The sequence below is a fragment of the Castor canadensis genome, chromosome X, assembly GCF_047511655.1.
Source record: "Castor canadensis chromosome X, mCasCan1.hap1v2, whole genome shotgun sequence".
Classification (NCBI taxonomy): Eukaryota; Metazoa; Chordata; class Mammalia; order Rodentia; family Castoridae; genus Castor; species Castor canadensis.
This window is the reverse complement of record NC_133405.1, coordinates 65,809,904-65,835,132: the sequence shown is the minus strand read 5'-3', so window position 1 is coordinate 65,835,132 and position 25,229 is coordinate 65,809,904. Positions and strand designations below refer to the sequence as shown.

Sequence of the window (25,229 nt, the reverse complement as noted above, 5' to 3'; positions counted from 1 at the left end):
GCATGGGAGCTAATTCCACCTATGCTGGAGGCACAGATGAGAGGACCTTGGTTCAAGGCCAGCCAGGGGAAAAAATGTAGTTAACAAGATCCTATTTCAAAAAAGAGCTGGGTGTTGTGGCACATACCTGTAATTCTAGCTGCACTAGAGGTGGAAGTAGGAATACTGTGGTCCAAGGCTGGCCTCAGGCAAAAGTGAAACACTATCTGAAAAATAAAAATACACTAAAGCAAAAAGTGGTGGGGTGTGGCTCAAGTGTTAGAGTGCTTGCTGAACATGGGCAAGGCCTTGAGTTCAAACCCCAGTAGTACCAAAAAAAAAAAAGAAAAACAAAAGAGAAGTTTCAGACCTTCTAGACAAAGCACTTCAGCTTTCTTAAGTATGCTAAAAGAGGAGTGTGGGGAGGAGGGGGACACCCTTAGGGCAGAGGGAGAAGAGGGAGGGTAGGGAAGAGGTGACCCAGGAGTCCCTGTGGGCCACAGGCCAGACTGGGTCCAGGAGCCCAGGCTGAGCAGAAGAGTTTGGAGGGCCCTTACAGGGCCACAGTCGCTGTCAGGTCCCCTCTCTTGCAGGGACTTGTGCGCTCTGGCGTCAGGCCTCAGGCACCGTGCCCACCCAGCTACAGCTTGCTTCTCAGGACTCCAGTTAGAGCAACCTGACAGCCATGGAGGCTGAAGAAATGATGGAATGCTTTCAGGAGTTCCCTGAACATCATAAAATGATCCTAGACTGATTGAATAAACAGTGAGAGCAGGACCAATTTACTGACATCATCCTGATTGTTGATAGACACCATTTTAAGGCCCACAAGGCTGTTTTGGCTACTTGAGTAAATTCTATTTTTTTTCTCCTTTTATTTTATTATTTTTACATTTACTTACATGTGTATGCATTGTTTGTGTTCCCCTTCCCACCGCTGCCAGGCAGAACCTGTTCTACAAATTCTTTCAGTTTACTCAACAACCTTTAGTAGAAATAGAAGGTGTTAGCAAAATGGCCTTTTGTCATTTAATTGAATTCACATATATAGCAAAATTAAGGAGAAGAAGCAGCCAATGGTATATGGAATGCAGCAGAGTTTCTACAAATGCTAGAAGCTATCAAAGCCCTTGAAGTCAGAAACAAAGAAGACTCTACTCCACTAAAAGAATTTTCCACAGGAAAAAGTGAGGCAAAAATAAAAAAAAAAGATTGCAAAAGTGGCATCTGCCAAGCAGTCCATAAAGTACATACAAAACACGATTTCCTGATGATTCTGTTCTAGCACTGTTGGAGCATATTACCAGCAAGTACCTTCAAGGCGACAGAAAAGGACAAATTAAAGAAGATGGCTATGCATCTGATGCCATAAGCAAACAGGTAGAAGGAATGTGTGAAATCATACACCAGAGAAAGTTTCAAGTGAGAAATATGCAACAAAAGGTGTCTTCGTGAGAGTGCATGGAAACAGCAATCTGTAAGAAGCAAAGAACAGGGAAAAATATTCAGATATGTCAGTACTGTGAGAAACAGTTTGACCACTTTGGACATTTTAAAGCGCATCTTCGAAAACATACAGGTGAAAGGACTTTAAGATGTCCAAATTGTCTGGAATGATTTGCTATAATTAGCACCCTCAAATGTCACCTCACGGCATGCCAAACTGGATCGGGACAAAAAGGGAGGGAAGAAGCTTTATGAATGCCAGGTCTGTAACAGTGGGACCAGTTCAAAGATCATTTGATAATATACACTGGAGAAAAACCTAACCATTGTACTCTATGTGACTTGGAGTTTATGCAAGAAAATGAATTAATGAGGCATCTCAGTGATGCTTACAATATTTCAGAGCATCTAGTAAATGAAGAAGTCCTTTCAGTAGAAACACATGTGCAAACTGAACCAGTGACATCAATGAATATTATAGAACAAGTTGGGAAGGTACATGTGTTACTATTGCTTCAAGTCCAGGTGGATTCAGCACCAGTGACTGTAGAACAAATCCATCCAGACTTACTTCAGGACAGCCAAGTGCATGATTCACATATAAGTGACCTTCCAGATCAGGTCCAAATGAATTATCTGGAAGTGGGTCAAATTGACGCTGAAATACATGTGGAGAAGCTACATGTTGAACGGGTAAATCAGATGCCAGTGGAAGTATAAACTGAGTTTCTAGAAGCAGAGCTGGATCACCTGACTCCTGAAATGAGCAAAGAGGAAGGACAGTCCAACCAGGAAGATGCTGCTGAGGCTCCCAGGGAGGATCACAAAGGTGCTGAGGGTTTAGAGACCAAACTGACAGAGAATTCCCAAGATAAAAAGGCAGAGAATAACAGAACAGCTATGCCAGTTTTAGAATGAAGTAACAAATGAGTATGTTTTTAAGTTTACATGTTGGGTTTTGAAGTGATTATGGAAAATGTGACTGTCCTTAAGCTAAAAGATAAGTGGACCAAAGTTAAAATACTTCCTGTTGTGCTAAACTGTTTCTATGGAAACAAACTGAGGCCCCTTCCCCCAGTAAATGCTACAGAGTTGGGATTCTTATAAATGAAGGGGAGCTTTGAAAAATATATTTCTGGAAACTAAAATGGATTATATTCTTATTATATAGTTGGGTACGAATGATTCTATTTTCATTGTGGTAAGGATCCCTTTTCTCTTCCGAAGCTCATGCCCTTCCTCAAATTCTTTCCATATTGTAAAATCATTAGAATGCAAATTTTACGTATTCTAATGCATTGACTGAAAATTGAGTATGTAAGAAACACAAGTCTGCATGAAGAAAAGTGCATTGTTCTGTGCAATTAAGTTTTTGGTTTGGGTTTCTTTTGAACAATATTCTTGTCTACGCCTGGTCACAGATGCCATCTTTGGAACACAGAGTGGCGGCAGCAAAATTTCTAGAATGTAAAAAACACCTGTATGACTTTTCAAAATCAACTAAACTTCTATAAAGTATCTCTGGTTCCTTCAAAGTTTGTGTTGTAAGAAGCAATGTCGACAGTGCTATAGTACTTCATGTTTTTGCTTATAATAACAACTGCCAATTCTTTTTCATTTAACTTAGGTTGAGAAATTTCATTTAATGGCAGCTGAACGGCCATTTTCAATTGGGAATCTTCATTTATATATGCAGTAAACTTCATTTTGATGAGAAGTTGCACTAGTATTTTACCACTAGATGATAAAAAAAGATGAGCATCATTTAAAAATTAATGTATTTAAAATAAAGTACAGAGGAAAACATGTATATCATATATCAGGTTTCATTTTTAATAGAATCTTTTTCCCCAACCTTTAATGTAAAGATTCTGGGCTATAACTTTTAAAGCCATACAAATAAGAGTGCTAAACTGTGGAGTTAAAAAGTAGATATGTTAAAAGAAAGTAAAATTTGTTTCATTTTTAATCCATTTGCTGATCTTAGAATAAGTCCTTAAGCTAACCCTTCCAGCCATAAAAAAGATAATAATTCTTGCTTACAAAAAATGTAGATGTGTAAATATTTTTAATTTGTATTACTTGGGAAATAAACTGTAACAACCACCTTAAAAAAAGTATGCCAAAAGAGTTAAAGGAAGATATTGAAAATAACTCAAGGAAATCAGAACAATAATGTATGAACAAAATTAAAATATCACCAAGGAGATTCACACATTATTAAACAGGACTCATTATAAGTTCTATAACTTTATTTATTGATTAGTTTATTTTTGGCAATAATAGGGTTGCAGGAGTGCCTCCTGCTTGTTAGACAGGTGCTCTACCACTTGAACCACACCTCTGAGCCCGTTTCTGCTTTAGATATTTTTCAGGTAGGGTCTCACCTAGTTTTTTGATTTCTCGGTTTGTTTTGTTTTGTTTTTTGGTCCAGGGCGGGCCTTTGGATGGCAATTCTTCTACCAAGGCCTTTGTCCTAGATGGAATTATAGCTTATTTAGTGTGATGGGGTCTTGATAACTTTTTGTCAAGGCTGGCCTCAAATCAGCCTGAGTTGCTGGTACTACAGGCATGAGCCACCATTCTTAACTGTTGGGGCTTAAAAATGCAATTACTAAGTGGAAAAATTCACTAGGTGTTCTAAATAACAGACTTTTGTAAGTAGGAGAAAGAATATAGGAATTTAAGGACAGGTCATATAAAATTATTGAGCCTGAGGAAGAAAAAGATAATAAATGAAAGTGAACAGAGTCTAAGAGATTTTGGTACATCAAGTAGAACAATATTCACATAACTGAAATCTCCAAAGGAGAAAACAAAGAGAAAAGTGAAAAGAGCTTCTTTGAAAACGATGACTAGATTGAAAAATACAAAAAGATCAAAGAAGTCGAAGTAAGATAAACCCAGACATCAGTAGCAGAAACATTGTAATCAAATTGTTGAAAGTTAAAGACAGCACAGAATCTTGAATACAGGAAAAAAAAAGTGACTCATAATCTATAGGAATCCTCAACAAAATTTCCATGTATTTCTCAACAGAATCCTAGCAGAGCAGTAGGCAATGGGGTGATACATTTAAAATGCTAAAAAGAAATTAAAAAGTCAACTTTGAATTCTCTATGTGAGAAAAACTGTCCTTTGAAAGTGAAGGAGAAATTAAGACATCCCATTAAAGAAAAGCTGAGAGAATTTATTACCACTAGATCTTCCTTACTAGAAATGTTAAAAAGAGGTAGGCATGGTGGCTCACACCTGTAGCTACTTGGGAAGTCAAAATCTGGAGGATATTCGTTCAAAACCAGCCAGGGAAAAAGCTTCACGATACTCCAGCTCAACAGACAAAGCTGGCCATCGTGGCTCATACCCGTCATGCCGGGTACTTGGGGAAACATTAATAGAGTGAATTGTCTTCCAGGATGGCCAGGGCAAAAAAGCAAAACCCTGTTACAAAATAACCACAGCAAAAATCTCTGGAGGCATGATTCAAGCTGTAGAGTAACCACCTAGTAAGCATGAAGCCCTAGGTTCACACCTTAGAGCTGCCAAAATGAGAAGGAGAAAGAGAAGGAAGAGGAAGAAGGGGGAGAGGAGGAGGAGGAAGGGGGGGGGAGGAGGAGGAGGAAGAGAAGGGGGAGGAGGAAAAGGAGAAAGAAGGAGAAGGAATGCTAAAAGAAACTGAAGAGGACACAGACACAAACACACACACACAAAACTGGCAATTTCATGTTCATGGACTCAAGGCAATGTACAGATTCACTGCAATCTATTTCAACATATCTACATTCTTCATAGAATTTTTAAATATCCTACAACTCATATAAAACAAAATAAAATCATAAATGGTCAAAGTAACCTTAAGTAAAAAAGAAGAAAACCTGGAGGAATTATATAACTTGACTAAAAAATGTACTACAAGGTTATCGTAATCAAAATAGCATGAAATTAGCATAAAAGAGACACATAGCTTAATGGAAAAGAACTGATGAGTCTGAAGCCAGATAATCTTCTAAAAGGGTGCAAAAAGCAGGCATTGGAGAAAGGACACTCTCTTCAATAAAATGATGCTGGAAAACTTGGATAGTCACGTGCAAAAGATGAACAGGTTCCCTAACTCTTATCAGTTCCAAAAATCAACCCCAAATTGATTATTTAAATATGAAAGACTTGGAGACTGTGAAACTACTAGAGAAATGTAGGGGAATGAGAAAAGATTTTTGTTTTGTTTTGTTTTGTTTTAATACCACAAAAGTAGAATAATAAAAGCAAAAATAGATAAATGAAATTACATAAAATTAAAACACTTCTGCACAACAAAAAAAAAATCAACAGTGCAGAGATAGCCTAAAATATTTGCAAACTGTATCCTTATTTATCTGGATATAAATAAGGATTTATATCCAGAATATATAATAATATATAAGGAACTCCAATGCCATGTAAAGAAATTATCCAATAAAAAATAAGCAACAGAGCCAGGTACAGTGGCTCACACCTGTAATCTTACCTACTCAAGAGACAGAGATCTGAAGGATCAGAGTTGGACAATAGCCCAGGTAAACCGTTCATGAGCCCCCATCTCAACCAATGAAAGATGGGCAGGGTGTCAGTTGCCTGCCATTCCAGCTAAGCAGAAATTGTATATACAGTTCAGGCTGCTCTGGGCATAAATGCAAGGTCTGATTAAAAAAAAAAAAAACTCCTACTTTCCCTGGCCCTCAGCAAATAAAATTCTACTTTCTGCATCTTCGAATCTGACTACTCTAAGTACCTCATTCAAGTGGTAAAATACCTGCCTAGCAAGTGCAAGGCCATGAGTCCAAACCCCAGTACTACAAAAAAAAGGGCAATAGACAAAAAAGACATTTCTCAAAAGAAGATATACACAACACATGGCCACCAGGTATATGGAAAATTGCTCAATGTCACAAATTATCAGGGCAATGCAAATTGAAACAACGAGATATCACTTCACCCGAATAAAAATGGCTGTTTCCCAAAATCAAAAAATAATAATTGTTTGCAAGGAGGCAGCCAGAAGGAAACCCATACACACAGTTGGTAGAAATATGAATTATTAAAGCCTTTATGGAAACTATTGCAGAACTTTCTCAAAAAATGAAACTTATAACTACCATATGATTCAACAATGCCACTGCTGGCTTTTTGCCAAAGGAAAAACAAACAGAATTTGGAAGAGACATATGCACTTCCATAGTTAGTTTCATACTATTCAAAACACATACAATAAACCTAAGTGTGCATCACTGAATGAACGTGGTGTAAGTTCATGATGAAATACTATTTAGCTGTAAACATGAAATCCTGTTATATGGAGCAGCTTGGATGGAACTGGAGATAATTATGTTAATTGAAATATGACATGCACACAAAGACAAATACTGCACATTCTACTCATGGAATCTAAAAGACTTGATAGCATAGATGTTGAGAGTATAATAGTGGTTGCCACAAGCTGGGGAAAAGAATGAGTGATGGCGAAAGTTTGGTTAATGGATCCTAAGTTGCAGTTAGTTTGACATGGTGCAGATGTTTTACTGCAGAAAAAGATGATGATATATAATGATATTGTATTGCATAGCACATAAAAGGTAAAAGAAATTATTTTGAATATTTTCATCACAAAGAAATGATGAATATTTGATACAAATGATTAATCTGATTTGAACACTACACATTTATACCTGTATCAAAACATCACATGATAACTGATAAATATGTATGATTTTATGTCACTTAAAAATAAAATGTCAAAAGAGGCTAGATAATAATTTAAAATCCAACAAAAATAGAAAAAGTCTTTGAAAAGGAAATATATAAACCAGTATTATTATGAATTTGGTTCATAAATTCTCTAAGATGTTTATATCAAAACTGTAAAAATGATTATAAATATGTGAAATTTGTACACATTATATAAAAATATAATTTTATGGCCATAACATAAAGAGAAGGAAATGATTATAAAGGAATAGAACTTTTGTGTGTAATTGAAGATAAATTGGTATTAGACTACAATTGGTTTTTATAACTTTAGGATGGCAATGACAGTGAAATTACCTATAGATTATTCACAAATGAAAGTGAGAAGGGAATTAAAACATTGTGCTACAAAAACTCAGCTATGTCAAAAGGAATGCAGTAGTGGAGAAATAATGGGAAAAATCTATAAGGCATACTGAAAGCAAATAACACAGTGAAAACATTAACTCTTATCCTATAATCATTACTTTAAATGTAAATGCATTAAACTTCAATTAAGAAACATGGATTGGCTAAAGATATCTAGAAAAAATTCCAAACTGTATGCTTGCTAAAGGAAACTCCCTTTAATTTAAGTGTACATATAAATTGGATTTAAAAAGATTGTTAGTATTTTTTACAAATAGCAACCAAAAGATCAGCAATGCTTTTCTTTAATAAAAAAATAGATTTTAACTAAAAACCAATGGCAAATGAAAAGAAAGATAAACTATGAATAAATATCTACCAAGCACCAGAGCTCTTAAATATGTGAATCAAGTATTGGCAGATTAAAAAAAAATGAAATAGCTTTACACTAATATCAGGAGACTTTAATACACCAATATAAGCTCAGTACAGAAATACAAGACTTAACACTGTAGATGAAGTGGACCTAACAGGCAAGTATAGAACAACAGCTATGTCAGTGTGATGAAGAATATTGTGAAAATTTCACAATTAACAACACAGTCAATGGTTCAAAATTAAAAGTTTTTATTAAGAGATCAGGAGCAAGACAAGGATGCCTGATTTCTCCACTTCCTATCAATACAATCTTGGAAGTCCTTCCCTGAGAAATTAGACTGAGAAATAAATTAATTAATTAACTTTAATAAGTCATCCAACTGGACAGGAAGAGGAAAAACTATATTTGCAGAAAGCATGACCTTTTACAGATAAAAGTAAAGGTTCCATAGCGAAACTATTAATGAACTAATAAAACTGCAAGATGTAGAATCAGCACACTATATAAGTTGCATCTTTATATGCTAAAACATGAACAATCCATAAGGAAATTTTAAAGAATTTTATTTGCAGTGTCATCAAACCTGCTTAGAAATAAACCTAACAAGGAGACTAGTCACAAATCATTGAGAAAATTTGAATCAGAAAAATAATACATCATTTCACATGCATTGGGGTGGGTATTACCAATTTAAGAAATAAATAGAAAATAAGAAGTGATGAGGAGAATGTGAAAAAATTTAATCCTTTTTTCTTAGTGGGAAGAAAGAATTGTGGAACCACTATGGAAAATGATATGGAAATTCCTCCAAATATGAGAGCAGAATTACTATATGATCCAACAATTCTAATTCTGGATTATTGTCAAAAGAATTGAAAGCAAGGACTATAACAGATATTTGTAAAGCCATGTCCACAGCACCATTATGCACAATAGCCAAAGGTGGAAACATTCCAAATGCCCAACAATGGATAACTGGATAAACAGAATGTTCTACATTCAATGGAATGTTATTCAGTCTTACAAAGGAAGGGGGTTATGACACATACTACAGTGGGGATGAACTCTGAGACCATCATACTGTTTGAAGTAAGCCAATCATGAAAAACAAATATACTATGTTATTTCACTTGAATGAGGTACTTTGAGTAGTCAGATTCGAAGATGCAGAAAGTAGAATTTTATTTGCTGAGGGCCAGGGAAAGTAGGAATTTTTTTTTTATTATTTTTATTTTTTTATTCAGTTATTCACATGTGCATACATTGTTTGGGTCATTTCTCCCCCCCGCCCCCCTCCCCCACCCTCTCCCCCTTTCCCCCCTCAATTCCAGGCAGGCAGGTCTAGTTCTGCCTTTGTCATTAGTTTTGTTGAAGAAAAGACAAGCATAATAAGGAAGACAAAGTGTTTTTGCTAGTTGAGTTAAGGATATCTATACAGAAATATTCCTAGCATTGCTGTCGTGTACACGTGTTATGACCCATGTTGATTCATCTCTAACTGATCTTTACCCTGGTTACTGATCCCCTTTTGAATGATTATAGTTTCTGTTTTGCAAATTGAAAAGAGTTCTGGAGATTTGTTGCATAGTAATACGAAGATAACTCTACTAAACTGTACACTTAAAATCATTAAAACGTTTTATGACAGGTTTTACCATTCTTTAAAGTGGAAAAGAGGTGAAAGAAGACTCAGTGTAAAAGTGATGTGATATGAGAAAGAGTCTCAGAACATTGCTAACTTTGAGTACAGGAGGCCATGAGCCTCTAGAAGCTGGAAAAGATGTGGATGCAGATTCCTCTCTAGATCCTTCTGAAAGAAATGCAGCTCTGGCAACAATTTCATTTTAGCTCAGTGAGACTTACTTTACACTTTTGTCTTTCAGAACTGTACGAGAACAAATTCAAGTTATCTTAAGTCAGAAAAACAAGTAAAAAAGTGTTAAAGATAGAACTAAGATTCTGCAGTTCAAGTCCTAGGTATTACTCAGTTGTGGAGAAGAATGAAATTTTGACCCAGATTCTACTGTGCATAATCTTTGAAGTCCTTATACTAAGTTACATAAACCAGTCACAAATTGGAAAATAATGTATGATTCTACTTCTGTGAGATACCATGGTGGTCAAATTCATAGAGAAAGTCGAATGATGGTTGCTACAGGCTGGGGAGGAGGGAATGGGGAATTATTTTTAAATAAGCTCAGAGTTTTGGTTTTGAAGGATGAAAAATTTTATTGAGATGTATATTTGGATTAGTTGCCAAACAATATGAATGAACTTAATATCACTGAATCATACACTTAAAATAGTTAAAATGAGCCAGATACCAGTTAATCCTTGCTACTTAGGAGGCAGACATCAGGAAGATCAAGGTTAGAGGCCAGGTTAGGCAAATTCTTTGTAAGACCCTATCTTGAAAATATTTGACACAAAAAAGGGTTGGAGGAGTAATCCAAGTGGTAGAGCACCTGTGAGTCCTAGAATTCAAACTCCAGTACCAAAACAAAAATATTGTTGAAATGCTAAAGTTTAAGTTGTGTATATTTCACTATAAATTTTAAAAAATGAGAATCTACATTGCAAATCCATTCTCAAATAAAAATGATATATAATCTGTACCAGGAAACTAAGCTTATCGTGTATTTTAAATTGCTTTGGATTTTGAAGATTCTTAACTGTATTCTAAGGGTATTTTTTAAAAAGTCTCTTATTCCATGTAAGAACAAACCAAATTACTGGCTTTGTAATGCCAAAGTACTGGGTTCTGACCATCTCTGAAGCACCAGTGCTTCTGCATTAATTTATAGTTTCTGACCCATAATTTTCAAGTGCTAAGTAAATGCACAGATAAATCTGATTTAATACTTAAAATTAATATTTCACCTGTGTGTTTCATTAATTCCCTCTACTGAAGTATCATCTTATTGAGACTAGATATTGTGTTGCACTATATTGGTGATTTCTATAGAAGGTAATATGAAAAGCGCAATGCAAAAAAATCAGTAGAAATATTTAAGTGAAGGAGAATATCATTTATTTAAGATACTTGAAGTAGAATGAGGTGATAAATATGAGCTTGGTAGGCAAATATGGAGTGGGAAAAACAGAGAGCCAAAATTGAATCAGCAATAATCATAATATAGAATAGTGCAAAGGATATTCAAAGAATTAGTAGTAAACACACACTGCTTATGTAAAGAAAGATGAGGTGGAAAATGTAAATTTAAGTCAGATTATTAAATTAAGGTCTGATGTTTGCATCTATCCTGTTAGAAAATTCAGAAGTATCATTTTCACAAAATGAAAGGTATTGATAGATCTGCATTTTACTGACAGAAACTTAGTAGTTTTCAAAGTTGTATGCATTAATATTAATTGGAAATATATGAAAAGGAACCAAAGCCAACAGCAACTCATGCAAAAAATATATTAAAGAAAGTAAACTAATATTTTTTATTTTTACTTACTGTTATATATAGTCTCATTTAACACTTAGAACAATTCTACAAAGTAAGTGCTATCACTGCTAGTTTTATAAAGAATCAAAAGTTCAATGGGATTAATTAACTTGCTTAAAGTCAGAGACCTAGTGGTAGAAGAGCTAGGGCATAAACCTAATGTTTTATTTTACAACTCATACTCTTTTTACCATACTACACTGTATGAGTCACTGAATAGGAAAAAAGCTAAAGGACTTGCAAAATGTTAGGGACATAATGGAGAAGGAAAATTACCACATTAACTCTTAACTTTGGAAGAAAAAGAATGCGCTAATATTTGACATGATGAGTTAAAAGTGACATAAATCATTCTATAGAAGTATCTTCATTTGCAGTTAAATTCTAATGTCATTCTAAATTCAGACTAAGAAAATAGTTTTTAATTGTGTTGGTGATAGCATCCAAAGTGTTCCCTAAGCACAAAAGATTATAAATACCTTATGCACAAAACTGATCCTTGTTGTTTAGTATTAAACATAATTTATTGGTTTATTGTGTACACACACACACACACACACACACACGCATACGTCTTACTCTGTCTGATGAGAGACCCTAGAAGCATTTACAGTGAGCATTACCTAACCTCCAAATTTTGATTTCTAATATAATTCTCCAACGAAATAGATATGAAGGCACCTTAAAGAAATGACTGATTATATAGTATATGATCCTAAGGGCAACCTTCTGTTGCCAGAAAGTAAGGAAATGTTAAAAAATATTCCACAATAATTGAATATGTCAAAGGGACACAGGAGCCAATTGTAAGAACTCCTAATAATCAATGCTATAATAATTTAAGCAAAAAAAATGAGTAAGGTAAGAAAAGAAAGTTCATGAGCTGATAATGATATAAATAAATAGTACAGATGTAAATTTCCTGTGATTCTATTACTGTTCCCCAAAATAAAGTGTAGTAATTAAAAATAACAATTCAAGAAAAAAAATTCCAAATATATTTATGGAAATAAGTATCTTGGTAGTTATAACAAACTTCAGACTTATTTGTAGCTGGTGGAATGGCTCAGGTGGTAGATTACCCACCTAGCGAGCATGAGGTCCTGAGTTCAAATCCTAGTACTGCCAGAAAAAATATTTCTATATAGAACTTCCATGTATATTTTTTTATTTAATCTTCTGAATAGCTTTATGCGTTATAGGCATTATTATTACTAGTATTAATATTATATCCCATCCCATTTTGTAGGAGAAAATAAATGATTAGAAATAAAAATTAATTCTCCAAGATTACTTTAACAGTATATAGCAAGGGCTGGATTTAACTTAAGCATCTTTAATCCAAATCATAGGCTGTTTTGATTCCATATTATGCTGCCTCACATGTCTCATACTGTAGTCAGTGGTTGTCATTATAACATCTCACTTATCATTGCAGTATTTTAAATGGGACAAGAGAAATGTAATTTATGAGCGCTAGAAAATTGCTATGATCAGGTTAGATATCAGTAAACTATTCTTTTTGGTGGTGATGGTGGTTTGCCTGTTCCATTTCATTGTTTCACTGGGTAGTTTATAATATTTGTGCCTGATCCTATAGGTTTTTGAGATTTTCTTTATAGAATTTTATATAAAATACATTTCAAATATTCATACATTCACTTTATCCTGATAAAATCATTCCACATTACACTGCATCTGAACACATTAATTCTTTCCTTAACCAAAGTAGGCTGAAGAAAAAATAGAAGAATAAAATTATTTCTTGAACAGAATTTCCCAAATATATTCCTCCTTTAGAATATGCTCCACACCATTACTGTACACATGGTGATATATTAAGAAAATCAGACAATGAATGTTTGACACAATTAATGTGAACTAACCCATTGGTAAAAGAGAGGAAATATTAGAATAAGGTGAGATAAGTGCAACCTGAATGTTTGGACATCATGGTGCTAAGGGATTGTTCAAGTAAACAATGCATTTGAAAGGAAACATCAGGCATTTGTTAGTCTATTCATGCTAGGAAAAAAAGGAACTGACTTAAATTTTGAGTAAGAAAAAAGTTCTAGAGCCAGACAATATTCTGGATCAAAGATGGCTCACAATGTCCCTACGTGCAATGTGATGAACTGTATTTATAAACCTACAAACAGGAAATGAAATGTGGAGATTACCTGATTGGTGCACCACAGCAGTTGCCTTACTTAGGCATAATTTGGGATTGCCTGAAGGACCAGCTGCTATGACTGTCTGAAACTCAGCTGCTTGTTCACAAGAGTACATCTGGTTAAATTACAGCTTGTTTCAGTATCAAACTATTGTGCGTTGTGCTATGTATGGAGGCCACTTTAAGCCAAATTTTCTCCCAAGCATGGACAGAGATTTAGGGCAGTCTTAAATTAGTTTAACACATAGTATCATAATTATCAAAATATATGGTGACTGAATCTACCAAATATTCTTTAAAGGTTAAGAATCCTTACAGAGGAATCATTTATTTGAGTCACACAGAAAGAGTAATACCATCTGGACAAATTATCTTCAAAACATCAATTAACTGAGCTGGGGTGGGGAAGCCTAAAACTAACCCTAGCTGGTGGTTAGCAAATGGTGTCTGGAAGTAAGAAAGGTAACAAGTAACATATTTAAGTGTGTTTATCAACTATTTAAGCTTCTTCCAAGTATAAGCCTATTTGAGTCTGTGTAGTGATTTAAATTCCACCATGTGTCATATTGAAAAACCATGTGGAAAGCTTTCATTATTGTAAATTCAATAGGCATCACATTTTCCTACATATTAATGTTTAAGAAATTGAAGTATGTATAGTTTTTTCATGAGATTGATATGTTACAAAGAAAGTTTTCAGTCTGGAAATTATTCAAGAAAATTTTCTGATGTGTTATGGGTAGCTGATGAAGAAAATTGAGACATAATTTTTTAAAAATGATCTTGAATCATGACTAGTGGTTCTGTGCATAATGACATAATTCTGATACCTGTAAACATCAAAGAAAGAGTATGGTAGCTTGACAATTATTTTGTGCATGTTGAAATTATTACTAGTGCAAAGTATACACGTTATGTTTTGGTTCTGAATATAAATAATAACCATGCCTCTTCACCTTATTAGAAGGTTACGCAGCAATCATAGTGAAATATTTAAGATTAGAGTAGAAATTTTAATTTTACTTTATTCCAACATATTTAGTTTAGAAATTAATGTGTCTCAATTTCATATGTGTTGTACTCACTAGGAGAAAATTGGAAAATTTTAGAAAATGATATGTTAAATCATATTCTCATTCTTGCTTTACTATCAGATCATGTAAAGAATGTCCTGAAGAAACAAATACCACCACATCTGATGGACACTTTCATGCTGTAAACCACGCAGAGCAAACTCTCCGTAAAATGGAGACCTATTTGAAAGGTAAACAGCTGTGTGATGTGCTGCTCATTGCTGGACATCTCCGAATCCCTGCTCATCGGTAAGTATTTTATGCAGGCAGAACGTTAGAATGTTAACAAGAGAAAATCAGTACATCAGTTACAAATGAAGCATGGGGAATAGATTTTTATTTTCTTACATTGGAATAGCATTTGTATGTATGATCTGTTTCTCTGTACAGTTGTTAGAAAACCAAACTGGAGATACAAATGAATAAAAACAGCACAAACGCTCTAAAAGATCAGTTTACTATTTGACTCTCCTAATTTCACTATGCTTTATTAAATTGTGAACTTTTTATGCAGAGAACAAAGTGAGAAGTTTAATAAGCTTGCTGAACACATTTCATGTTTCTCAATAAGATTATCAACTGATGTAAGTGCCTATGAAACATTTCTATTTCTAGACTGGTTCTCAGTGCAGTGTCTGATTATTTTGCTGCAATGTTTACTAATGATGTGCTTGAAGCCAAACAGGAAGAGGTCAGGATGGAAGGAGTAGATCCAAATGCACTCAATTCCTTGGTGCAATATGCTTACACAGGTGAGTTCTTTGACATACATTAACTCATAATAACCCTATTTACACTACACATATTATTATTTCCACTCTACAGGTGAGAAAACTAAAGCCCAGTTAAAATAACTTTCCAAAGGCAGTAAGGAGGCAGAGTAACATTTTAGTACTCAGTAACATAAAACAAGAAAAAAAATACTGTAAAATATTTTGAACATGAGAGCAGCGAGCTATTTTAACACAAAATTGCAAGAACACATCTCTCTTGAATAGGGTGGGAACATTCTTCGTTGTACAAAACAAAGTGGAAGTGATATTTTCTAATTTGACAGTAAAAATTTAGTCAGTCCTCCTTTGGCATAATAAAATCCTCTTTATTAAAGCTGTAAAACAAAGACAGCAAGATTACCTTAGGAACCAAAAGAGTACTTTGATTTTTCTCGATGAAAATCATGTTATTTTTAAGATCTCCTAGTATTTAAATAAATGTATTTGATTATATATCTGTAGGTCCTTCTGAAGACTAAAAGCTTATTTCCTATCTTTCTTCAGGAAGATTGTTTTCAAACATTTTTGCCGGGATTGTCCCTAAAAGGATTTTGAAAAAAGTGTGGGCTTCCTTTATATTTTCCATTGATGACTAATGTTTTTGTAAATTTAAGTAGTTACAAGGCACAAAAATTTTAATACATTGTACATATCAATATCCTTTAAAGGAACTATTGAATTTTTATGGTTTTATTGCCATATAATAGATGTATAAGGGATACATTGTGATATTTAAACGTATTTAAAGTATATCTTAGTTGGATTTACCCCCTCCATTGTTCTCTGTCTCCCTCTATCCCTCCCTTCTTAGAACAATTTCAATGGATTTCATTCTTTTATTTTCATATATGTATACAAAACACATCCACCACATATACCCTCATTCCCCCTTTCTTTGTGCCCATCCCCCCACATTGGTACCCACTCCAGGAAAAGAATTATTTTTCCCTCCTGGCCTTCATTCTTAGGGGGAATGAAAGAGAGCAGTCGAGGGAGTGAATTCAAGTATAATATATGATCCATCCTAAGAAGCTTTATAAATGCTACAATGTACTCCCACTCAGCACAACAGTAATACTTCTAAAAAATGTATATATTGATAGTCCAAGATGGTTTCACATTGGTATTTCAGATCTGTATATATTATACTGTAATCAAATTAACATCCTCTCCCATCTTTATTTACTCATTCACTATCACCATGTTTCCCTAATATTCAACAGCTTACTTTAAGTGCATTATATTATATTCATATGTAGATGAGTTGTTTCAATATTCATTTTCTAACATTTTCTTATCTCTCCAACCTCCCCTAGCTACCTTAGATGGACTCACTAATACAATTTTGTTCTCTGTCTCACTTTATATGTATGTATGTATATATATATGTATATATATATATATATATATACACACATATACGTATGTGTGTGTGTGTATCTTCTATCTCTCTATATACAGGATTATGTATTTTTCTATATATACATTTAACTTACAGTTCTAGCTTCTGCATATGAGAGAAAACATGCCATCTTTGATTTTTTTATCCTCGCTTACTTTGCTTAATATGAGGTTCTCCAGTTCCACCCATTTACATGCAAACAACATAATTTCATTCTTCTTTATGGCTGAATAAAACTCCATTGTGTATATACATCACATTTTCTTATTCCGTTCATCAGTAGTGGGGCATCTGGGCTGTTTCCAAATCTTGGCTATTATAAATAGTGCTGCAGTAAACACAGGTGTACAAGTGGCTCTATCATATATTGAAGCACATTCTTTCGGATATATGCCAGGAGTGGTATTGCTGGAATGTATGGTAGTTCTATTTTTAGTTATTGAGGGACTTTCATATTGCTTTTCATATCGGATGCTCTAAGTTACATTCCCTCCAACAGTGTAGAAATGTTTCTTTTTCCTCATATTCTGTCCAGCATTTGTTGTTGTTTGTGTTATTGATAATACCCCATTTTGACTAGGGTCAGGTGTACTCTCAATGTAGTTTTCATTTGTGTTTCCTTTGTAGCCAAAGATGTTGAGCATTTGTTCATAAGTTCACTGGCCATTTGTACTTCTTTTGAGAATTGTCTGTTCAGTTCCTTTTCCCATTTATTCAGTGGGATGTTGATTCTTTGTGAGGCTAGTTTTTTTAACTCCTTGTGTATTCTGGTTGTTAATCACTTGTCAGATGTATAGCTGGCAGATATTTTCTCTCGTTCTATAGGCTGTCTGTCTTCATTCTGGTGACGATTTTCTTTGCTTTGCAGAAGCTTTTTAGTTTCATGCAGTCCATTTATCAATATTTTTTCTTAATTGCTGAGCTATTGGAGTAAAAGGAACTATTGCACTTTTTAAAATGCATCTAATGAAACCTCAACATTATAATAGTTTGATACCACCCATTATACATACATGGAGGCTCCTCAAAAGTTAAACATATTCAGCTTATTATTCAGCAATTCCACTCTTAAGTATATACCAAAGACAAGTGAAAACACGTCCACCCAAAAATGTGTGCATGAATTTTACATAAGTTTTGTTCATAATAATAAAAAGCTAGAAACACCCCAAATGTTTATAAACTTGAGGAATTGACAAACTAAATTTGTGTGTGCATACTGTGGAATATAGATGCTACAACATGGGTGAACTTTGAGAACACCATGCTGGATGAAAGAATCTTATTACAGAAGACCGTTTAGTGTGTGATCCCATTCATACTAAATTTCTGAAAATGGAAAAGTCATAGAGACAAGAAGCAGATCTGTATTTGCATGTGTATAAGGGATATTGGGAATGACTATTAACAGGATATAGTTTATACTTCTCTAGATCTCACAAAATATTATCAAGGCTTTCCTTTCAATCAATTCTGGTTAATAATACATATATACATGGAGATTTCACAGTGAAACTTTCTGTATAGCTATGTTAAAAATGCTTTTTTTAAAACATGGAGAACAAGAGGGTAAAACAAGTCCTTTGTGAGGGTTGGTACTAGTTGGAGGAGGAAGAATGAGGAGGGTGAATATGATAAAAACTTTATGTACTCATGTAGGAAAATAGAAAAATGAGACATGTTGATACTATTCCAGAAATGGAGGTTGGATGGATGAAAAAGGAGAATGGTGGAGGTGTTGAATTCAACTATGATATATTTTATGAACTTTTGTAAATGTCACAATGTGCCCCCAATACAACAATAATGTAATAAAAAAGGTTAAAGTAAAATCACCTAAATAAAATTTTAAAAATCCAAAATGTATGACAAGAAGATACACAAGAAAATGTGTGGATGGACTAGACCTCTTTACAACATTTTACAAATTAAATTAGGTATAGAGCACATCACAATATGTATTATTCTTTTTCTTATATTTGTGTAACCAGATGGGATCCAAATTAAGGTATTTTAGAAAGAAAAACTAAATCTTTAAAGAATAGCTTATAGTTTATAAACATTTAAAACATATTTATAACTTATCTACTGCTTGACTAAAACAATTAAACAATAAGTATATATCTCATGAAATAATTATAATTTTGTAATAAATCATCAATAATGCCTGTTCTAAAAAGAATACATATATATTATTATGTAGTAAATGTTTGAAATTGCTTTTGATCACATTTCTAAAAATTTATAACGGATATTTTTATTTATTTTTGGCTATTATTTTCTTTTATTGTTGTGTTGGATGTGGGTACATTGTGGCATTTACAAAGGTTCTTACAATGTATCACATATATCATACTTGAATTCACCCTCTCCAGCTGCTCTCCTTTGTTCCACTTCCTCTGATTCTTAGGACAGTTTCAACGGGTATCATTTTTGCACTTACATACATGCATACACACATTTTACACCTTATTCATCTTCCTACCCCTTTTCCCCACCACCTCACCCCTCCCTCTGGTGCAGACCCCCTGACACCCAGCAAAATCTATTCTGCCCTCCCGTTCTGTGATTTTGTAGAAGAAAAAAGATAAAAGACAAAAAGAAAAGTATGAAAATTTTGCTAGCCTGAGATAATGATACCTACATAGGGAGCTTCCTTGTGATATTTCAATGAATACGTATATTACAACCCCATTTGGATCATCTCCTCTAATCCGCTTCACTGCTCCCTAGTGTCCTTCCCATGGTGGCCCCAGCCAGTTTAAGGTTTCTATATTCATTCTTGTACAGACAGCACATCTACCACATTCATGTTCTTAGTTTCCTTCCTCCCATATGTGACCTCCCATTAATGTGGCCAGCATGCCATAATATTGCTGCATTTGTTTTAGGTCTTTATTCCACATATGAGAGAGAATGTGCATTTTTGGCCTTCTGAACCTGGCTAACTTCCCTTAAGGTGATGTTCTCTAGTTCTATTCATTTACGTATAAATGACAAAATTTCATTATTCTTTGTGGCTAAGTAAAATCCCGTTGTATATGAAAACATTTTCTTGATCCATCTGTCAGTAGTGTGGCATCTTGGATGTTTCCATAGTTTAACTATTGTGAATGGTGCCGCAATAAACATGGGTGTGCAAGGCTTTTGTTGCAAGCTGACTCACATTCCTTCAAGTATATCCCTAGGAGTGGTATTGCTGGATCATATGGCAGATCTATTTTTAGTTTTTTAAGGAGCCTCCATATTGTTTTCCATAGTGGTTGTACTACCTTACACTCCCACTAGCAGTGTATGAGGGTTCCTTTTTCCCTGCATCCTCACCAACATTTGTTGTTGTGTGTGTTCTTTTTTTATTTTATCATTTTTACATTTACTCACATGTGTATACATTGTTTGGGCCACCCCGATCCCCACTTCTGAGCAGAACCTGTTCCACCCTCTCGTTCTCCAATTTTGTTGAAGAGAAAACATAAGAAATAAGAATGACATATCGTTTTTGCTAGTTTGAGATAAAGATAACTATATAGAGAGATTCCTGGCGTTGCTTCCATGCACAAGTGTGTGACAACCCAAACTGATACCTGACCTTTTCACTAGCTCCTGAACCCCTTCCCATATTGACCTCTGTCACTTTAAGATTTCTGTATTAGCTCCTCTGCAGTGGGGACAGCAAACATTTTCAAGTTTTGGATTTCCTACCTATCCCCATACCTCCCTTATGTGCTGTTCTTGATGGTAGCTATACTAACAAGAGGGAGGTAGAATCTTAACATGGTTTTGATTTAATTTGCATTTCCTTTATGGCCAAGATTGGTAGCATGTTTTCATTTTTTTTTTAAGTTGGACTTCTTCCTTTAAAAAGGCTCTGTTCAGTTCTTTTGCCCATTTCTTCTTCATTGCGTCATTGATGTTTTGGGAGTTTAGAGTTTTGAGCTCCCTCTATATTCTGGTTATCAGTCCCTTGTCTGATGTATAGCTGGCAAAGATTTTCTCCCAATCTGTGGTTAGCCTCTTCAGTTTACAAACCATTTGTTTGGTTGTGCAGAAGCTTTTTAATGTCATGTTGTCCCATTTGTTGATCCTTTCTCTTAGTTGCTGAGCCAATTGAGTTCTACTAAGCAAGTCCTTGCCTATGCCTATTGCTTACTGTGTATTCTCTGCTTTTTCCTGTACTGTCATTAAGGTTTCAGATGTGGCATTAAGGTCCTTAATCCACTTTGAATTGACACTTGTACAGGGTGACAAACATGGATCTAGCTTCAGGTTTGTGTAGGCATATATCCAGTTTTCCCAGCAACATTTGTTGTTAAGCTATATTTTTTCTATCATATGTTTTTGGAGCCTTTGTCAAAAATTAGTTGAGCCTAACTGCGTGGATTCATCTCTGGGTCTTCTATTCTATTCCACAAGTCTTCGTAACTGTTTTCGTGCCAGTGCTGTTTTTATTGCTATGGCTCTGTAGTGTATTTTGAAGACTGGTATTGTGATACTACCAGCATTGCTCTTTTTTGCTCAATATTGCCTTGGCTATCCACTGTCTTTTGTGTTTCCAAATGAAATTGAGGGTAGATTTTTCAATCTCTGTGCTGTATGCCATTGGAATTTTGATGGGGATTGCATTGAATATGTAGATTGCTTTTGGCACCAGACCTTTAAAGAAGAACTAATATCAACAATCCGCAAACTTTTCCATGAGAAAGAGCACTGCCAAACTCATTCTATGAAGCCTGTATTACACTCATCCCCAAACCAAACAAGGACACAACAAAAACAGAGAATTACAGGCCAATCTCTTTAATGAATATAGTTGCAAAAATCCTCAAAAAAATAATGGAAAATCTAATTCAACAGCATATCAGAAAGATCATACACCATGACCAAGTCAGCTTCATCCCAGGGATGCAGGGATGGTTCAACATACACAAATTATTAAATGTAATACAGCACATTAACAGAAGCAAAGACAAAACCCACTTGATAATAATAGATGCAGAAAAAGCCTTCAATAAATTCAATATCTTTTCATCATAAAAGCTCTAGTAAAACTAGGAATAGAAGAAATTTACCTGAACACAATAAAGGCTAAATATAACAAACTGATAGACAACATCATACTTAAAGGGAAAAAACTGAAACCATTTCCCCTAAGATCAGGCACAAGAGAATGGTGCCCAGTCTCCCAACTTCTACTCAACATAGTCTTGGAATTCCCAGCCAGAGTAATAAGACAGGAAGAAGAATTAAAAGGAATACAAATTGGTAAGAAAGAAGTAAAACTGTCCCTATTTGCAGATGACTTGATCTTATACATAAAGAAACAAACTCCTAGACACTATAAACACCTTCAGCAATGTAACAGAATGGAAAATCAGTTTACAAAAATCAGTAGCCTTTCTATACACCAACAATGAACAGATTGAGAAAGAATATAGGAAAGCAATTCGATTTACAAAAGTCTCAAAAAAAAATCAAATACCTAGGAAAAAACTTAACAAAAGATGTGAATGACCTCTACAAGGAAAACTATAAATCATTGAAGAAAGAAATTGAAGAAAACTACAAAAGCTGGAAAGATCTCCCACGCTCTTGTGTTGGCAGAACCAACACAGTAAAAATAGGTATACTACCAAAAGCAATCTATATATTCAGATTTTGTTTAAATACAGACTGTTTTTATACTAAAGCAAATAATTATATAAGCAACTCTTAATTTGTAGTCTTTTGTAAGAATCTTTTCTTTTTGAGACAGTGCCACAACACATCCTTACCAGATAATAAATGCATATACAAAGATGGACATAAAGAGCTCATTACTCTTCTTATTTCCTGGGATCTTTACATTCACATTAGTGACAGTAAAATTTATGGCCACTTGTAATGATGCTAATATAATATAGTATAATATAATATAATATTACCTGAGTTGTGATGTAGACAATTCTTTCCAGGTATAGTTGACAGTTAGAACTGTATATGTTTAAGGTGATATTCTTATGTATATATACATGTGAAATAATCAATATAAAGTTTAAATGGGGACTTAAGATGATAAATAACAAGGTCTGTTCTTTGTAGTGGTAGTATTCAGTGTTCATTTGCTACAGTCATTTTTGGTAATGTAGTCTGGCTTTCTTCAGCCTTCTTATTAGTATGTATACACAGACTCCTTTCTATATTATCAGCCTCAAAACATATACTTAGAGTAGCTGCTATACACTAAAAAGCAGATCTGTACCAAAGAGGGAAATAGAAAAATTCTACCAACTACCCTACTTGTGGCTTACTTTATGGAATGTACAATCATGCTTTACTTTCTCAATCTAGGTGTCCTGCAATTGAAAGAAGATACTATTGAAAGTTTGCTGTCTGCAGCTTGTCTCCTGCAGCTGACTCAGGTCATTGAAGTTTGCTCCAATTTCCTCATAAAGCAGCTCCATCCTTCAAACTGCTTAGGGATTCGATCATTTGGAGATGCCCAGGGATGCACAGAGCTCCTGGATGTGGCACATAAGTACACCATGGTAAAATCAATTGCTGCAAATTAACATACTGATAATATGCAAATATTGCGATACAATTAAAAGGCAATGTAAACTTATATGATTCTCAGGTGACACATATTACATGAAAATATGTCTTTTTGACTTGTACTCAAGCAAGTTTTCTTTGTTTCTTTCTTTGGCTAGGCAGGCACAATAGCATTTGAACCACATCCCCAGCCCTATTTCATTTTAATTTTTTTTCATATATGGTATTCCAGTTTTTCCCAGAAGACTTGGACCACAGTCCTCAAGTTTATCCCTTCAGCATAGCTAGGATGATAGTTGTGCACCATCACACCCAGATTGTTGGTTGAGATGGGGTCTCATGAAATTTTTGCCTGGGCCAACCTTAAACTGAAGTCCTGCAACCTCTGATTCCCAAGTAAGCTGGGATTACAGGCATGAGCCACCACATCCAGCAAGTTTTTCATTTTTTGAACTCAAAAGGTATAACTAAATCTCAAAGATGGAGAAATGAAAATAGTGCCCAAAACTAAACTGGTAAAGTCTGTATTTCAAGTGGAATCTACAGTATTAAGAAAATGGTACTTCTGTGATAGTTTTGCCTAATTAAAAATTTAGTTTTTAAAATTGTACAAATAATGATTTCTAATGAAATTTAAATAGCACTGAATAAGAAAAATGCTGTTAATGGATCAGTATTAACTGGAGGAGCTTAAGAAATACCAAAATTAGTAACTCAGTTTTGTTGAACAGACTTTATTTCTTATTTAGCAATTGTGGTTTGATTAAAAACAATTTGCAGTTCAGGTTTAACTAATCTATTAGCAATTATAATGAATTAAATAAATGTCTCGGTATGTGGTAATCATTTAAAATTTGGATAGGATAAAACAATGTTAAAACTATTCCAGGAATGGGGACAAGGCAGATAAAGGAGAATGATGGAGGGGGTGAATTCAACTATGACATAGTGTAAGAACTTTTGTAAATGTCACAATGTATCCCCAGCACAATAATAATTAAAACATAAATTAAACAATTTTTATTTAGTCAGGTAGTAATCACATAATATACAGACTGTATGGTAGCAAAGAAACTTGGACAGAGGATATAAAGACTTACTAATGCTAGTACTTCTCTGATACATAAAGTAAAAAAATAAATGAACTTTTTTAACCTCTGAAGCAGTGAATGACAAAAGAGATGGATCCTTATATGAAACTTAGTAAGAAGATAAATATTTTTAAATAAAACCTAAATTACTCCAGTTATTTAAGATTAAAAAATAAGAGATGATTTCATACAAGTGAACAAAGGAGAATTGTATGCAAAATTGATAAGTAAAAAGTAGCTTTATATTAGAATAGTCTTTTTTTAGGGTTTTATATAGGATTTATAAATTTCAAAATTTTAAACTTTGATTTCTGTAAACATTTTCTAGAAATCTTTTTACTTCCTTCTTCCCATCCCAGTTCAATGCTCAGAATTTGAAGTTTCAAACATTTCTGAAACATACCATTATGTGTAGAATCACCTTATAATCGGTTGCTGTTTTAAAACATGTCATTTGATCATGCTATTTATATTACTCGTCCTAAATACAGATGCCATATAATCTAAAGGAACAGCAGTTATGTAGTTCAAAGGTTAATCCTATCACAAAAGCCAAATATAAAAACTTCCTGTTAAATGACTTAAATTCTTGAACTAGGTATTAACAGTTTCCTGTCTGGTATCTTACTCTTACAGACAAAGTACATTCTGATAAACAGCTTGAATTATTTTTGTTGCTCAAAATGAACTTGTCTTCCTTTTCCTATTATGTGTCTCAAATTTTGTGATAAAGCAGGATGTGCATAAAAATGCAATGGTGCTGTCTCCCTTTGTAGTTAGGTTACTATCTATTGTGAA

At 34.2% G+C, this 25,229-nt stretch overlaps 1 protein-coding gene and 1 pseudogene across 1 annotated transcript in view; both read left to right on the top strand.

The window, feature by feature from the left end:
• Klhl4 (kelch like family member 4) overlaps window positions 1–25,229 on the top strand; it is a 97,231-nt gene that overhangs the window by 47,008 nt on the left and 24,994 nt on the right. The window contains 3 exon segments of the mRNA XM_074062586.1: window positions 14,716–14,883; window positions 15,250–15,386; window positions 23,137–23,333. Of these exon segments, the coding sequence (XP_073918687.1) occupies window positions 14,716–14,883; window positions 15,250–15,386; window positions 23,137–23,333 (502 nt within the window).
• Window positions 665–2,573, top strand: LOC109675649 (zinc finger protein 131-like; annotated as a pseudogene).